General features: G+C 45.5%; 1 protein-coding gene across 1 annotated transcript in view; it reads right to left on the bottom strand.

The window, feature by feature from the left end:
- Positions 1–17941, bottom strand: part of Ush2a (usherin) — a 666484-nt gene that overhangs the window by 2437 nt on the left and 646106 nt on the right. The window contains exons 65-69 of the mRNA NM_001302219.1: positions 16314–16552; positions 14861–15069; positions 12203–12379; positions 9965–10048; positions 6306–6550 (exon numbers count right to left, since the gene is read on the bottom strand). Coding sequence (NP_001289148.1) covers positions 6306–6550; positions 9965–10048; positions 12203–12379; positions 14861–15069; positions 16314–16552 — 954 coding nt within the window. The remainder of the gene's footprint in view (positions 1–6305; positions 6551–9964; positions 10049–12202; positions 12380–14860; positions 15070–16313; positions 16553–17941) is intronic.

The raw sequence follows: 17941 nt of genomic DNA, 5'->3' as shown, positions 1-17941 counted from the left end.
GTGAACTGTATTGGTTCATGGCTGTCCACTATGAACAGTACGTATTTCATTTTCAGAGTTCTCGATATGTGTGGGGAGTGGTCCCTCCCTTCTTATTCATGCATCTACCTTCTTATAGGAACCTAGGGTCTGTACTCACCAGCTCAGTCATTATCACCGGCAAGGCACGGTGTCTCCTTAATTATAATCTAAGATGTGCTCTTACAGTAAATCCCAGCTGACTGAGACATCCGGAGTCTCTGATTTAATGGTTCCATCAGTAAAACACCTCTGCTTCTCACTGGACACTCAACACAACATGCAAGAGATAAGCTGGCATCCGTGCAGCACACAGAGGTACCTCAAAATGCATGGTGTAACTTTTTAGGGTGACACTGCTGGACACATCAGATATATCAGCCACAGAATCAAACTGAGAAGGAAAAACAAACAGGTGCATCAGTCTTCGCTTAGCATTGGTTCAGGGGTTCAGAGCCAAGATGGCTGAGGAATACCCTTCACACTGCTCTATGACAGAAGAGAGTTTGAGCCGAGAGGATGAACTCTGGACATCAGAAGTGATAGGAACCCCGAAGAGGAACAGTCAGCAGAAAGTGACCTACAGCATAGAGGGGAGCAGTGCACAGCATTGTCACTGGGGTCCTGTCAGGGATGGGACCAGATGCTGCTGCCATCAAACAGGCAATCTGAGGCATTCACAGAACTTAGAAGCACAAACTCTGGTGTGGGGAGATGATTGTTGTAAAAGCAACTCCTAGGTAGGGCTGTGGCTTAATGACAGAATACTTCCCTAGCATGTGCAAGGTGCTGCATTCAGTCTCAGCACAAATTAAAATAAAACAGAGAAGTGATTCCCATGAACCAAGGAAGACACTTACTTTAAACCTTCCCCAAGACCATACCCAGGCCCTAACAGCCCCCTCTTGATGACATCTTGGCATAGAAGCCAAACAATAGGCCTCATCCAAGTGGTAGTATGTATACTTGGGCCAGTATGTGTCTTTACCTTTCTGGACAGACGATTGTTCTCACAGGGTCCAGCAGCTGCGTTGGCCACAAGCTCACAAATTGAGTGGGGTGGGAAGGGTCTTTCTACACTGCAGTCAGACTGTAGCCACTGCTGAAAATCCCTGGTTTTATTCATGTCTCCATAGATACAGCAGACAGAAAGTACCAGGAAAACCCAGTAGGTCCAGAAACACAAGTGGCCCAGGCCCCCACCAACACTTACCTTCCACTGCGTGTGATCTAGGGGGCTCCCCTAGCAACTTTTTCCCATCTAGCAACTTTGAGACTGCAGCCATTGTAGGAGCATACCAGTTTCACCTGTGCTTTGGGAGCAACTCCTTTGGCTTCAGAACACAGTAACCAGTGGCTCTAACCTTGTCAACTCTGCATAAGAGGATCTATAGGAGCTCTCCCTCCTAGCTGGTAATTTAAAGACTGGCTACAGGTGGAAAAGGGTGATCACTCAAGCTTGGCTCTGGGGTTCAGGGAAAGAGTCTGTGTATATCAAATTCAGAAAGGTAACTATCAGCCTCACAAGTGTTACCCCGCAACAGCTCTTCCTTTAGGGACATCTCCATCCAGGCTCTGAAGCAGTAGGGCCATTAGAGAACAGAGCCACAAGCCTTAGCACCACCCATACTTGACTTGTGAGACCAAGAGAAAGTTGTCTGCATGTCCTCCCTAGGAGTCGGTATGGCAGAGCACAAGCCTAAATGAAACTCTGTGTTCTAGATAACTTAGGGAAGGGACAGCGCAGCCCATGGACTTGGAGCCATATCTGATGGTGCCATGTGTGCTTATTCCCTGTCTTCTGCATCGTCCTTGCCTACAGGGCTGAGGAAGGTCCACAATTGATTGGCCCATGATGCTAACATCCGTGGTACCTGAAAAGAGGCCCATCCTAAGTGGGCTCAAGAACTATCACTGCTGGGCCACAATGCTCCACATCTCCTGTGCTTGCCCCAAAGAATATGCCTCTCTCTGTACCCATGCTACCTAGACTGGCAGCTGCTCACTGCCCTAGTGCTACTGGAGCTGAGTCTGTTGGGCCTACAGACACAGGCCTTCTAAGCCCATGTCTACCTCAAAACAAATCAGTACCACCACGAACTGCTGCAGTCTAGACTGTTAGGACTTCAGACACACCTGATAACGAGCCAAAGATGAAGAGACACTGTTTTAAGCTGTCATCTGGTTGTCTCATATAGACAACAACCTTTTTCCTATAAAAAAGACTTTATAGAAATAGAAGAAGAAATGTTACTGTAGACATATTAAGAATTCCCCAAGAACACATCCAAATTTGAAGGAAATCTGCAAAGTTCCTGAAACAATAAACATGATCCTATGGAAACTAAGATATAAATACAGGCAAACAGTGCAAAGGATGATGGGATAGTGTGGAAGGTGAGCGAGGGATTCACTGAGAAAAGTCAGGAAAAGAATCAAGAGCCTTTCATGGATGAAATGAAAAAAAATTTTTGAAGGAAAATTTCCACAATACCATACACCAAACTAAAGAAAGAATTCAGAACTTGGGAGACAGGTTACTGATACTAGCACATGAGGATGAAAATGGGCCAATGAAACTTACAAGGCTCTTTAGTGACCTAATATTTGCATCTTGAGAATTACAGAAAGTGAAGAAAAAGGTGCTGACAAAACTCTCTCATAAAATAATGGCTGAAAATTCCCCAAGGGCTGGTGGGTGGGAAGGAGAGCTGTATGTAACCTATGGATTGGGCATGGCTGTTGCAGAGACCAACTTACAACAGCTATGGCTATACACACAAGACTAAGCCAGTCAACATTCCAGCATGTGCCACTCCTGTCAGAAGAGCTATTGGCAGTTGGTGGCTGCTAAGAGAGGGAAACATGGTTTTCTTTGGGGATGTAGCCACTGATAGGTTTCCCATGCTCCAGGGGGTAGCCCTGCACACCCATGAACATATGAGCAGTCTCAGTTGTACTGGGAGATTGGTATTAATAACAAATTGTTAAAAAGCATTTTGAGTTTGGAAGAAGATGGATAATGGTGGGGGAATTAGAGGGAGATAATGGTAAATGGATATGATCAATACATATTGTATAAATATATGAACATAATAATACATTTTAAAAAACCAAAATCTTAAAAGATAAGGATATCAATGAAAGAACCCAAACTAGCTTCATCCAGAATAGCTCTCAACCACAGTATATTTTAGTAAATATTGTGTGTATGACAAAGAACTCTTAAAACATTAAGGGGCTCACAGAAAATTTATAACTAGAAGAGAATGGTATTGCATATTTAAAATAAAGTCTTTCCTGTCTTATCTAAAAAGGAACTTAGGAATTTGCCAATAGTAAGAAACAGAGGCATTCTACCTAGAAATGAGGGGATGGTAACTGCTGTTGTGAAAACACAAATGTGTAAGACTCATAGGAACAGCACCCCAAAGAGATTTAAAACTAGATGCTGCCAAATCAAACAAATATGAGGAAAGCAAAATACAGCTATCAAAATGACAGAAGATGGGGGTTGGAGATTTAGCTCAGTGGTAGAGCGCTTGCCTAGGAAGCGCAAGGCCCTGGGTTCGGTCCCCAGCTCCAAAAAAAAAAAAAAAAAAGTACCAAAAAAAAAATAAATGCATACAAAATGACAGAAGATGTTAGAATACCTTTGCCTATAAATGGATTAAAGTCACCAATCAAGAGATGATAGATTGGTAAAATTAATAATTAATTTCAAGTCAGATATAGTGGTATACAACTATAATTTAAGTAGATAAGAACCAGAGACAGAAGGATTATGAGTTGCAAGGCATTCTAGCCTCCCAGGGTACATAAAGCAAGAGCACAAACAAAAATTCTAAGACACAACTATATGCTGCCTACAAGAAATTCACTTCATTGCTTCACTATAAAGATACACCATGTATACTAAAATAAAAGTTTGGAAAAATATATATCACACAAATGGGAACAGAAAATTATCTGAGCTTAGTAGTTTAGGTCTGTAATTCCTGTAAGTGGGGAGGTTGATGCAAGAGGATCATAAGTTCAAGGCCAGCCTAAGCAACTAAGGGAAATCTGATCTCAAAACCAAAAAATGGGGTGGGGAGGATATATGTAGCTCAGTGACAGAGTGTTTTCCTGGTATATGCAAGATCTTGGGTTCAGTCTCTGGTGCTAAAAAAAAAAATGGGACAGGAATAGCTACATTCATTTCAGATAAAATAAATCTTAAATAAAGTATTTACAAAGAGATAATCATAGAAAAGTACCTGCTCAAGAAGTGACACACTAATTGTAAAGATATGTCCATGTTCTGGTCTGAATGAAAATGGTCCTCATGTTTGAATGTTTGGTTCCCAGTTGGTAGAACTCTTGGGAAAGGATTAGGAGATTTGCTAATGGAGGTTTTGAAGTTTCAAAAGGTTGAGCCATTCCAGGTTTACTCCCTCCACCACCATGGTTGTCTCAGTTTATAAGGTCTCTTCTATTGTTCCGGTGCTATTCCTGTCTGCTGCTGTGCTCCCTGACATGCTGATCATTAACACACCCTCTGAAACTGTTAACTGTGCCCCCAGTTTAGTACCTTTAAATTTTATATGTTAGCTTAGTCATGGTATTTCTTCACAGCAATATCAGACAGTGCCTAACATGGCTTCTCAATACAAAGCAAATTTAGCTCTTACGTAAAGGACAGACTAATTCAGTAGGAGCTGGGTATTTCAACTTCCAGATCTCCTCACTGAGCACATCTTGCAAACACAAACCATCAAAGACACCTGCACAGAAACGTACTTCAAAGCTAACATTCCCAACAGGTACTGGACAGCTCATCCACCGGCAGCACACAGATTCCCCTCATCAGGGTCTTGAGGACAGAGCGATTAAGCAACAAATAAAGACTCAATCAATTGAAATAAGATTGCTATATCAGAATTCTACTCTAAACTATGACATTTTCAAACTGCAATCTAAGAACAAGGGGAAAGGAAAGTGAACAAATATGTATAAGTTGAGTAATACACTCCTAATAACCAAGAGGTAATAATGGTCCCCCAGAGAAATTCAGTCATAAAATCTGCTATGAACAACTATGAAAAGCTGGAAAAACTAGAAGAAATCAGTAAGTTTTGAACATACACAATATACCCCAAGGTGAATCAAAGTGAACAGAAAATCTGACTAGTAGTCAGCAAATAGTGTTGAAACAATTAAGATTCTTTCATCTCAGGGCTGGGAAGATGACTCAGCTGTTGAGAATGTTCATAGCTCCTGAAGGGGACCCAAGTTTTGTTCTTAGCTCTCATATAGAGCATCTCCCAACTGCCTGTAACTCAAGCTCCAGGGGAATCTGATGCCTTCTGGCCTCTGCAGGTACCTGCACTCACACACATATATTTATACACAGATACAGAAACATAATTAAAAATAGGATAAAATCTTTAAAACATTAATCTTCCCTCTAAAGATGTCCGGGATTTGATGGCTTTACTGGAAACTTTTTAAGGGATAACTGTTTCTATACACTGAAAAACTATTCCAAAATCCAAGATAACCAGAATTCTTTCAAACTCTTTATGAAGCTTACATTACCTTGATACTAAACCAGACAAATATAGAAACCAATACAATAAAGCATACAGTACTAACACACACACACACACACACACACACACACACACACACAGAGCACAGCTATAGACTCATCCCCAATAAACACAGGAGCAAACATTCTCATTACATATTAGTAATTGAAGTTCAAGTTGATGCTTATATACCAGAGACCTGAACCAGCCTACGTGCAAGTGCAGATGTGCACAAGACACTTATTTTTAACTGCTTTCCAAGTCATCATCAGAAATGGACTCCTCAAATAGTATTTTCCTTCACACACATGTGTGATGATCAATGGAAATGGTCCCAGGCATGCAAGGGTGGTTCAATATATACAACTCAAGAAATGTGATACACTGTATCAATAGAAGAACATTCTGCCTCTGCAGAATAAAGGCAATAAAAGCAATCACAAAAGGAAAAGGTATTTCTCTTTTTTGAAAGAAGACAGTAATGCCTACCCATCCTTACTGCTGTTAACACAGTACCAGAGTCTTTGCAAGAGCAGTTAGGCAAGAAAGAGGTTTAAAGGATATCTAAACTGGAAAGGAAGTTAAATCACCTGTTTGCTAGTATGACTTTATGCACAAATACTTCTCCAAACAGCCGTGAGAGTGATAAGTGGATTCATAAGAATAAAAGCATTTCCTGGCCACACCAGGAAAAGTCTGTCTTTCCATACATACCACATGGGTTTCCCCTGGTGGGTGGACGCTCAGTGGAGCCATTCGTTTCTGAAGAGGTACCAAGGGAGGTCTCTCTCTGATACATGGCTCCTTGTGGATTTTTCTTTGTAGAATTAAGGACAGGAAAATGGCCAGCAAGATCAGGCCCAGTATGGCCATTACCATAATGAACCACAGCTCACTGTAGAACTCTGTGCTTTTGGTGCCTGCTCCCTTCTTTCCTCCAGGAGTTGTCAGCACCAGGCCTGCAAAACCCAGGGAAACAAAGTCTTTCAGAAGGCAACCTTGTGGTTTTGGGTGCTGTTATTTGAGAAGCAGAATCTGTGATTGATTCCAATCTAATCATTGCATGTGAGCAAGAGTGCTGGCTTGGGGGTGCTGCAGGGAGACAGTTAGCAGCTCTCAGTACTGCAGACCACCATGACCTTAGAAAGAGTGGTTGGTAGACAGGAGAGAGCCATCTTTAGAAGAGGGCCTCCCCGTCCTGGCGGTACGTCCTGAGCGGTGAGTGGGCTCTAGCAAATCACCAAGACATGTGCTGAGTATACCCAAGTATACCAATGGTGTTTCCTGAGCAGTGAGCTCTCACAAGTCACCAAGACATACTGAGGGGACCCAAGGCTCCCTCACCTCAGGCAACAGCTCTACTCCTCGGAGGGTATGTGCAGACTGGATTTTGAGATATCAGATCTTTTCCATTGAGAATATCAACAGTATGTTCCTACTAGTTTTCCCATGGCTTGTCGCTTGGCCTCTGTTAATTAGCCAACGTTCTAAAAGTCATCTCGTATATACTGGGGGAGCTCCTATAGAGGAAAAGACCAGTTATGCCTCTCTCCTAGATCTGTGTGCTAACGTTGATGTTATCCTCTAAGCGTAGGGCAGACAAAGTTCACATGAACATTCAACGAAGTTCAGTGAGTGTTCCAGGTTGCATCTGTGCGGGATGCTTGGTCCCTAGGACAGCAGTGTTTGGGGACGGGTCAATGACTATATCATTAAGGTTCTCACCTCACCAATGGGCAAATCCACTGGCAAGGTTGTGCCTTGATGGGCTGTTGAGACACAGTGAAGCCTGGTTGGAGGAAGTAAGTCACTGAGGACATGACATGAAGGGTGTACTTTGGACTGAATCTCTGGAGCCCTGAGCCTACATAAACCTCTCCTTATGTTGTTTTTCTCAGATCTTTTGTGACAGTGAAGAAAAGCTGGATAACACAGTGAGCTCTGAGACTTTCTAGATATGATGGGTAGAATTACCTTATATGTGGGGAGAGAAGAGCGACACGGGGTTGGGGGAAGGGGCCATGGGCTCCCTAAAGAACAGTATATGTCAGTATATGAATAGAATCATGCCATTGGTTGGCTAACTGGTGAGGAGGGTCTTACATCAGCTGTCGTTCTTTCGCTGAGAATAGCTTCAGAGATTCATAACTATGGTGCAGCCACTGCCTGGGCTGGCCTGAAGCCGAGAACCAAAGCCCTGCCTAATGAAAGCCAAAGACCAGAGGCAGAGGAGAAGCTGATGGCACTGAAAGCCCTGTGCTCTCTGCTCTCTGGACTCCTCCCAGCTTTGAGCAGGTCAGAGTCAGAGGGCAGGGAAGCTGTGCCAGGGCTTTGCATACACGTCCTCAGGGAGAATGCTAGGAGGGGACTTAAACGAAGTTCACACCCCGAGTGGAGGGTACACCTTTGTGAACCCAAGGGTGACATGGTTTGAAAAGTCACTGATGCCCTGGGCCTCTTCTTCCTCTCTTCTGAAACAAAGGGTTGAAGACAAATCTCCAGCAGGCTGGAAGCGCTTTCACGGTGAGAAACCGTACGGTGTTTGAAAACTGAACCTTGGCTTTGCAGGAGAAAGGAGTTAAGTTTTTCCGTGTGCGTGGCACAGGGCTGGGACCCCAGGGACATCCAATTGGCTCCATGTGCTCTTTGCTCAGGGGTACACAGGGAAGGAAGGGCAGGGTGCCTGGAGGGAGCCTCCAAAGGGGAAAACTCAGCAGCGGGAGACTCTGTCTGTTTCTTTCCCGCTTGGAGGCTGCCTTCAGGCAACAGAACAGGGACTCTTTAGAAATTACAGCATGAAAATTAAAAGTGACTAGAGTTGTATGCTGGGCAGCGCATCTCAGAACCAGCAGTCCACTGAATTCCCCTCTCTGCTCTGCCAAGAGACCTCCTCCAGACACAAGGGCTACCTTCAGCCCTGCTTTCCCTACTGTGAGAAGCTCCATTTGTCTCAAGAGCTGACTGGAAAGTCCCTGCCCCGTGATAAAGGCTGAAACGGGACTCTGTCTAGCCTTCCATTTTCCTTTCAGAGTTTAATTTTAGTTTGGGGGCCTAGCCTTGTTGATCAAATGCCAGGATCAGAGTTGGGGTGAATTCCTGTGTTTGGAAGCTGGCTACAAAGAAAACGCTGACTAACCACAGTCAAAGGAGTCTGACTCTGAACTGATGTGGAATACGAATCAGTCCCCACGGGGTGCTGGGGCCCAGCATCAGAATCAGGGGACAGGACTTACTTCAAAGACCACAGTCCTCTGTCCCCTCCCACACGTATATATGTCAGGGACCTGAGGATCTATGTAACTAAGGAGCACTCAGAGCTGGTTCTTATTCGCACGTAAAGCAGAGAAACACACTGAAGGAAACGTCCCGGCCAGGCATGGGTAGAAGACCACGTTTGAGTGACTGAGCATCTACACAGGTTTGCAGAGGATTCCTGGACTACCCAACTGGGAACCTGGATTTCTTGAAGTTTATCCAATGAAGACTTCTCTGTCTCACAGCTCTGAGTACAATGGGATTAGTTACATGGGAAGGGCCATGTTAGCTCTGGGATCTACAGCATGCCCAAATATGCACAGTATGGGGAAAGAATATCTGCTGACTGAAACAAGAGGGGAGGAGGGTTGGGGAGAAACATTCAGAGGCCAACCTTGGGTGACAGTCCTTGCCTTCCTCCTTATTTGATACGTGGGCTCCTGTTGCTAACGGTGTGCTAGGCTAGCTGGCCTCTGAGCGTCTAGGGACTCTCCTGTCCCCACTTCCCATTTTGCTTCAGAAGCACTGCCATTACAGACTGTGACGCCATCCCTGCCTTTAAGTGGGTCCTGGGGATTCAGACTCAGGTCTTCATGAATGTGTGGTGAGGGTTTCCCTCGCTGAGCCATCTCCCTAGCCTGTAAGCCATCAGCACCCATGAAGGATACGGATAGAAAGGTCCCCAGTTCACTTTAGGCTCTGACCCCAGAACATCATTTGGCCCATCGGGAACTGAATTGGCCACCTACTGTCTCCCACCTTCTTACCTTCCCTGGACTCTCACTGCCACCATTCTGTAGAGGAAGTTATAAAATTATTTAGATAAAATATTTGTTCAGAAGGGAAGTTTAATCAGGTCTCTCTGGTGTTGGCCATACTGACAATTCAGTGACTTGGCTTTTGAGAGTAACCCTAATTCCTTAGCTAGCAGACGTCTCATTAGGACCCGTAAAGTTTGTTTCCTTCTTTCCTTCCTTCATTCTCTGTTTGTGACACACCATTTTCTTCCATAAAGTCTACCAGTTATGTATTAGCAGTGTTTAGGCACAGACATTTGCCTGACTCTTGAGGACAGTGAGTAGCTGCGACATTAAACATGAGACAAGAGAGACATTTACCAAATCCAGTAGTGGCATCATACTGGACCAATGGAGTCTTAACACTTCCAATGTCTGTCGTGCAGGTGACCTGGAAGAAGAAAGCTAGACAAAAGAAAGACCGGGTAAGTGTCCAGTGTTTACCACCAGCTAACAGGGGCGTCGTCTGGAAAGAGCCATGAAACTAACACCCCAGAGCGAACTGACTGTTAGCGTTACCCGTGGTGGTCAGTTCTGTGAGGGGTTGTCATGACTGTTAGTTGATGTGGGTGACCCCAGCCTAAAAGTGGGTGGTACCATTTCCTTTTCCTGGTTTGGGGTTCCTGGACCTTACTGGACAGTAGAGTGGGTCCCGTGTGCCATCCGTGCACACATTCATTCCTTCTCTCTGCTCTCGACTGGCTGAATGGGACCAGCCATTTCATGTTTCTGCCGCCTTGACTTTCCCACAGCGACGGACTGTAACCTGGAATTGTGAGCTAACACAATCCCTCTCCCCTTTAACTCCCTGTGTCAGGGACGCACCAGAAGGGAAACTAAGACGGTTTAGATGCAAAAGGTTCTGCAAAGGCAAACTATGTCACGGTAGTGATTCTTTTTTCCCTGAAGTGATGTTGCTGGGAGGGAGGGAGACCTTGAAGAAGCTCTACCATGTGTTACCACACCACAGGCCCAAAGCTGTGGCCAGCGGATCACAAACGAGAGCCCTTGTGAGTCAGAATAAATCTCTTCTCTTCGTAAGCTTGTCTTAGGCATGGCGAGGAAAAGCTGACTGACATCTAATTTGCAAAGTTCTAATTAAAGAGTCAGTCAGCAGAGGGGCTGATGGTAGCATTTCCATAAGGGTGGGGAGAGACCAGAGCGTCTACCCAGAGTGGCAGGGCAATGCTGGCAGAGGACCTGGACCACACGGAAGCAGAGCCTGCTCTGCACTGGATCAACACCTTTTCCTTTTAAGACTTTCAGGAATTCCATTCTTGACTGGAGAGAGCTCAGAAGGAGACTGATCCAAACCATGTGATCCAAATTCCCATTTCGATTTTTCTTTTGCCAGGACCCTGTGCCTCTTGCAAGGTCACACAGATGGTTGGAGGCTCACTCAGGTAGAACCCAGATCCGCCAACTGTCAGGCCATCTTCCCTCTACAGCAAGCTGCCCTGGGTGACCAACAGCCGTGACAGTGTGTGTGTGTGTGTGTGTGTGTGTGTGTGTGTGTGTGTGTGTATCTCACTTGGGCTAAAACTCTACAAATGCAGCAAGGGAGTCATCCTTCAGCTTCAACAAAGAGGCCATTCAAGGACCCAAACACTCCAGGGTTGATTTACGGTCTAAATCCAATGCATGTTTCAGACGGTTTAGTCTCCTCTGGCCCTGTGACCATGCAGGTGACTTGAAAACCTGGAGTACCTTGTGGAGTCTTGTTTCCAAATGAAAACCAAGACAGAGGAATAAATACAGCTAGAAAGGAGGATGGGTAGTCCTGGAAGGCAAGGAAGGTTCTGGTAGGGACTGTTCCCACGAGGTTTGGGGAGCCCCTCACTTGGGACTGTAGGGCTGGACATGGTCACCAGGTGTTCTGGTAGCTTTTTTGTTACTTTGATAAACACCATGACCAAAAGTGACTCGGGGGTGGGGAGGCTTAGTTGGCTTGGACTTCTAGGTTTCACTCCATCCCCGGGGAACGTCAGGGCAGGAACTGAAGTAGAGACCAATGCAGAATAGTGCCAGTGGGCTTGTTCCCTCTGGCTTGCTGAGCAAGCTTTTGTACATGGCCCAGCCCCCCATGCCTAGGCAGGGCACCACCCACAGGGCACAAGAAACAAGAGGTGAAACAAGAAAATCCCTCATAGATGTGCCCACAGGCCGATCTGATGGAGGCCATTCCTGCCTGAGGTTCCCTCTTCCCAGGATGGTAAAAACTAACTGTCGGCAAGTGGGGACACAGCGGGGACACCCTGGAAGTTTCCAGGACAGCTGATGACTAAGCGTGTTGGTTGCTGTTTGTCTTGTGAAATGGACCTGCCCTCTGGTTTCCCTCCTTCCTGCAGCCTCAACTCTCCTGGAGACAGCGCTGTCCCAGGATGTATCCAGTAACCAACAAGGAGGAGAGCCATATTCTGAGCTGTGGGATTTCTACAGACAGTGGCCTTATAAACCGAGAAATTTTGGTGACGAGCCCCCTCAAGTCACCTCTCTGGTTTGACATTTCCTAAAGCTGGGGACCAGAGCACCTTACAGAGAAGAGGGTCGGTTACTAACTTTTATCCACCGTCCTTGGTATGTAGAGGGTGGTGTCTAGGCCGCTGTACACCCTCCGTCCTCCGTCGGTGACCACGTACTCCTTTAGCTGGCCATTCAGGACAAAGGTGCCACTCCAGTCTACCCACACTGTGGATGCATTGCTGTCCACTGAGAACAGGGCTTGGTACTGAGGCACTGTGGGGGAGAAAAGCACAGCTCCTAGACACGGGAACTTCCGGGATGGATGAGCGGGCTCTTTTTAGAAGAGTGTAAACAACAGTATAGGAGATCAGACAACCAACCAACCAGACAGAAACAACCCTGGGTGTTGCTAGAAACCCATTAGAAATAACAAACTGGGGTGGAAAGCAGGAGGACGGCCAATGGGGACGCGTATGAAATGCTCTCAGCAGCTTTGTGCTGCTTCCGAAAATCAATGGCCAGTGCTGATTTATAAATAAAACTATTAACACACAATGGGTTTGCTTAGCAACATAACCTGGGGCTCATATTTTGCTGTATTTTCCCTCTCCGACGGATGAGGTGTCCTTAATGCTATTAACTACAGTACACGGCTATTTTTCATATCGGATCAATATTTATTGCTATGAAGCCCCAAGGACTAGGTGAAGTTAATTTTTTTTCTTTTTTCGCACCAAACCAAACTGCTTAGATGGTGAATTGTGCTCTTTTGGTACCCATTCATTTTAAAGCTTTTTCCTGAACCATTTCTAAGATAGTTAAAAAAGGCCACAAACACCAGTCCAAGCCTCATAATTCATGGCCCTGACTAATCCTTCAGTAGCCGAGTACATTAGTACATAATCAGGCTCGGTTCTCCTGGCATTCTGTCAGACCTAGAGGCAACCTGGTACACATTTACAGGTGTCCTCTCTTCTTGTTTTAAGTTCCTGGCTGAAACGGAACGGGAGACTTCAATGGTAGTTCATCGTCAAGGTGAATATGTTGCTGAGGGAACAATGGAGTCATGAACTATCACAGAGGGGAAGAGATCGGCTTCAGGAGACCTTGCTTTCTCCAAAATAACCAAGATATTTATAAAGTATCAAGTCATATATATATAATATATATATGTGTATGTGTGTATGGATATATATAGATATATATGGATATATATGGATAGATATATATGGATAGATATGGATATATATACACATACACACACACACATATATGTATATATGTATATATGTGTGTGTGTGTATATATATATATCTCGCCCCAGCTGGCTGTTAAGAAGGGAGGGGTGTGAATGCATTGGCTACATTATTCATGTCAAAGGTTACAACATGTACGGGATAATTATGTTTTGTAACATATGGTTTAGACCCTAAAGACACCTGTGCGCCTTATCTTTCACAGCAGGAGACAGAGAGAGAGAGAGAGAGAGAGAGAGAGAGAGAGAATGAGAGAATGAGAATGAATAGCAATGTGCCACCCAAACCAAGAGTCGTAAAACCCTCTTCAGTGGCTGTGTGTTTCCAGCCTGGGCCTGCTTTGCCTCACAGGCCAATCCGCAGATTTATTTTTCTGAAGCTCTCTTCTACCACACTGGTCTAATAAACCTCCCTGTGTCCTAGCAGGGTAAAAAAAAAATGGAACTTGCAAATTTTAAGGAAATAAATGTGATTTCTGTCTTTTAGGATTTGGAGTCGTCGATGAGGGAAAGAGCAAGAAATCAAAGTAATGGAGACCCAGGTTTATGTAGCTGCCCGGGAGGGGTCTGAGGAAACAGGTAGTGGGGCTGTGCCTTGAGACAGTTGATGCCATTTAACCCTCGAAACACCCCAGTGAAGATTGGGCCCTGGGGCTGGAGAGACGGCTCACTAGTTTAGGAACACTGGCTGCTCTTGCAGAGGACCGGAGTTAGGTTCCAAGAGAATTGGATGTCCTTTTCTGGTCTCTATGAGTACTATGATGTGCATACACACACACACACACACACACACACACACACACACACACACACACACACACACAAATTTTTAAAAACTATAAAGAAAGAAATAAACTGATTTTTCTCAGAGGTCAAGGTAGGAAGTGACCAGGCACTTGAACCCAGAGCTGCAAAAGTAACTCCACGCCCACTGCCTTTATAATCAGAATACATCTACTACCTAACCATGTGTGCTCACCAGTGGTAGGACGAAACTGGCTAATTCTGGTTGTCAGTTAATCAGGAGTTTTGTGCTTGTCAGTCAAGTTAGCCATTACTAAAAATTAAGCCCTATAATCTTAATTATATTTAAAGGGCAATACATGTTAAAACTCTTAACGTTTTACTGTTATCCGTCTGCCCAGGGCTCTTTGCCTACTTGTAACAGAATGATGAGCTCTGTGATGATCACCCACCTCCCATTCTCTCTCCTCTGCCTGCTGAGCGTTGCTACGGTGTAACTTGAAATTCTCAACAGTGGAAGGACAGACATCATGGGAGCGGCTCAGCCTGGCCTACACAGTAAGTTCCAGGCTAGCCTAGACTACCGACTTGTCCTGAACATTCGTAAATGCCATGAAGTTGGCTCTAGTCATTGTGGACGTGCTGTCTCAGTGGTACTCCATGCAACTTCCGGTCACATGGACTTCCCCGGCTCACACGGGCTTCCCCGGCTCACATGCGGCATCTCCTGTGCGGGGAATAGCCCGGGTACTTACTTTCCTTCTTGGTGCGGAAGCTGGTCCACCCGGAAGCCGTGCTGCCCGCTTCATTGTGGGCCACCACTTGCACCCCGTAGGCCGTATTAGGCTGAAGCCCTGCCAGGCTGGCTCTGTGCCCAGGGCCCCAGTACTTCCTCTCCGTGGGACTGGGAGGGCAATGTGGGGCTGAATCCGGAGGGCAAGCCCGGTGCAGCTGCAGTTCATAGCTGGGACAGGCAGGGGTGTGGAGAAGGAAGACAGGTAGTGGGTTTCATTGCTTTTTCAAAGTTGCTTAGATTTGGGGGGCGGGGGGGCAGACATTTTTGCAAACTTTTTGAAAACCCCACTTTCAGGAAACTGCTTTCAGAGACCCTGAGTTGCTGCTGTAGGGGAATGAGATGTGTAGGAAGGTGTGTGGGAAGATATATGGAGCGTAATCATGTACACACGTGGATTGTCATACAGAAGCTAGTCTGTGTATAGGTGTGTGGCTGTTCCATACATGTGCACAAGCAGGTGTGAGTACCTCGTGTGTAGATCAGAGGACAATTGTGGGAGCTGTCTGTTCCTTTTTTAAGGCTTGTTTTTTATGAGTATGTGCGTTATGATTGCATATACGCCTGTATAGCATGTATGCTTGTACGGCATGTACACACAGTGCCAGCAGAGGCCAGAAGAGGGCGTAAGAACCACTGGAACTGGAGTTACACATGGTTGTAAACTGCCGTGTGGGTGCTGGGAATTGAACCTGGATCTTCTGAGAGCCGTGCTCTTAACTGCTGAGCTATCTCTCCAGACCCATCTCTACCTAATTTTTGAGACAGACCATCTCCCCCTGGTCTGGCGCTTGCCAAGTAGGCGAGGCCAGCTGCCCAGGGTGCGCCAGGGCTCTACCTACCTCTGCCATCTCAGCACTGGGACATCTAAGTATGGGCTGCCACACCTAGCTTTTTGTGTGGGTTTTTGGACCAAACATGGGTTCTTAAACATGGTAAGAACTCTACCCAGTGAGTCTAGGTGTTTAGCCCTCTTGAGGGGGATTCATTGTTGTCTTTTATGTAGAATAAAGAAAATCCCCTTCCCTCCAGAGTATTCCGAGTGAAGACTTTTTTGTTCTTTGAGACGGTGGCCCCTTCTGACATTTTAATGTAGGTCAGAGCAATTCCCAGCTAATCACAGAGATCTCTTTTGCTGCAGCTAAGGCCGGCAGTGAGTGCATGGTTCCTGAGAACCCCCAGGGCAGTGTCTTCTATGAGTGAACACAGACACAGTGCACTGTGTCGCTTGTTTCAAGATGCATTCGCTGTTCATCTTTCTGTTGGTTGGTTCGTGGCTTAAATAATTTTCAAGGAACAAAGCTTCTCAAACGAGTGCTTTGTCTTCTGGGTGCACTCTTTGGGGATTGCAGGGCAGTCATAGGCCTCTGTGCCCTGTTGTGTTTGGTTTACTAATCTGTTCCACTGACAGTTACCTGTGAATGACACCATTGGGGAGCTGAGGGGGAGCCCACTGGAAGGAGGCCATCCTTGAGCCCAGCGTCTGGACCTGGGGAGGAGACAGCCCTGAGGGTGGGGCAGGATGGGTCCTCAGCTCAGCTGTCGGCCCTCGGCTGCAGCAGTTGAAACAAGTGCAAGCCTCAACTCCAATGGCGTATGTGGTGAAGGGTCTCAGGTCATGAAGGGTCTGCTGGGTGGCCATGCCTTCAGACAGCTGCAGGGGAGAGGACCAGATGAGACTGTCACAAGTCAGAGACAGGGGTCACATGACCCCATGCCGGGCACTTTGGGAGAAGCAATGAGATACTCAGCAGAATGTTAACTCTTGGCATGGGCAATCCGGATGGTGGCATGTTTATAATGTAAGAGTCCAGTAAACAGAACAGTTAACAAGAAAGAGGTGATAAGGCGTGATGTTATCCCTTACCTAACCTTGGAACGAAAATGGAGCCAAGCACACAAAATATAGGTTGAATTCAATGACTTTCCAAGGGTCTCTCCCTTGCAACAAAGTGAAAAAAAATCATAATCTGTATTTGAATTATCTTTTTTACCACTAAATTTCACCTTCTACTACAATAACTTGCTTGGAACTTACGTATCCAAAACGCCTTGGGACCCGTACAGAGGCGGGTGCAAATATTTAATGTTTGCCAGCCCCGCCTCCTCTCAGAGTGGCTTTGCAAAGCCACCTGTCTTTGTCGAGCTACAAACTTTTGACTTATTTGGAGCAAACTTTTGACCTCACTTGGAAAAGAAGTGCTCAGAAGCTGGGAATTAATTTCCACATAGACATGAGTAACATAATTAGGGAGCTACCTGTTATTTTTTTTTAAATGCATACAATGCGCTCCACATAGAAATTATTTGGGTTTATTAATATTATCATTTTATAAGCATGGATAATCAAGGGCTGATTGTATTTACATCATCTATATTTATTGAATATGAAACCCTGTAGAACATATGCTAATGTTCCGTTAGCATTCACTGGGAGCCTTGCCTGTGTATGGTGCTTCTTGGGAAATTGTGTTTCCACACCGGGCATGCTGGCCTCAGAGGATTTCTCCACACTTGCTCAAATCGTTTCCTAAATTGGTCTAAATAATTCATAATGTAATACTGGGAACAAAGTATTCTCATCTCCACTTATTCCTGAGCCACAGGGGAGAGAGCCCAGCCATACCAGAGAGGCAAAAGAGTAGGCAGTTTTCAGTGTCCCACCTACAAGATGCAGGTACTGGCTTAGCTGGGGGTTCCTAGCTATCAGGAAGTCTTTCCTGTCAAATAATGAAAAACTTTGTTTATGACAAGAAATTAAAATATTTTTATCTTCCTCACCTTGTAAACCCTTACGCAAATATGTTGCTACCCCTACCCAGAAAAACTTTCATATACTCCCCCATTCTCTGAATTTAAGTGACTTAAACAGCCTATCCCTCCCTCTGGGTTCCCTTCATTTCCTTTAAAACTAGCCAATCTCCAGACTGTGAGGTGAGACCCAACCAATGGGGAAACGACAACAGTCACCACCCACATTAGAATAAACACCGAGTGAATTTTCCGTCCCCCTCCCAGTGTGCTTGCTAGCTGGGTTTAGGTC

This window comes from Rattus norvegicus, chromosome 13, assembly GCF_021556685.1.
Source record: "Rattus norvegicus strain SHRSP/BbbUtx chromosome 13, alternate assembly SHRSP_T2T, whole genome shotgun sequence".
Lineage (NCBI taxonomy): Eukaryota > Metazoa > Chordata > Mammalia > Rodentia > Muridae > Rattus > Rattus norvegicus.
This window is presented reverse-complemented; position numbering and strand designations above follow the sequence as displayed.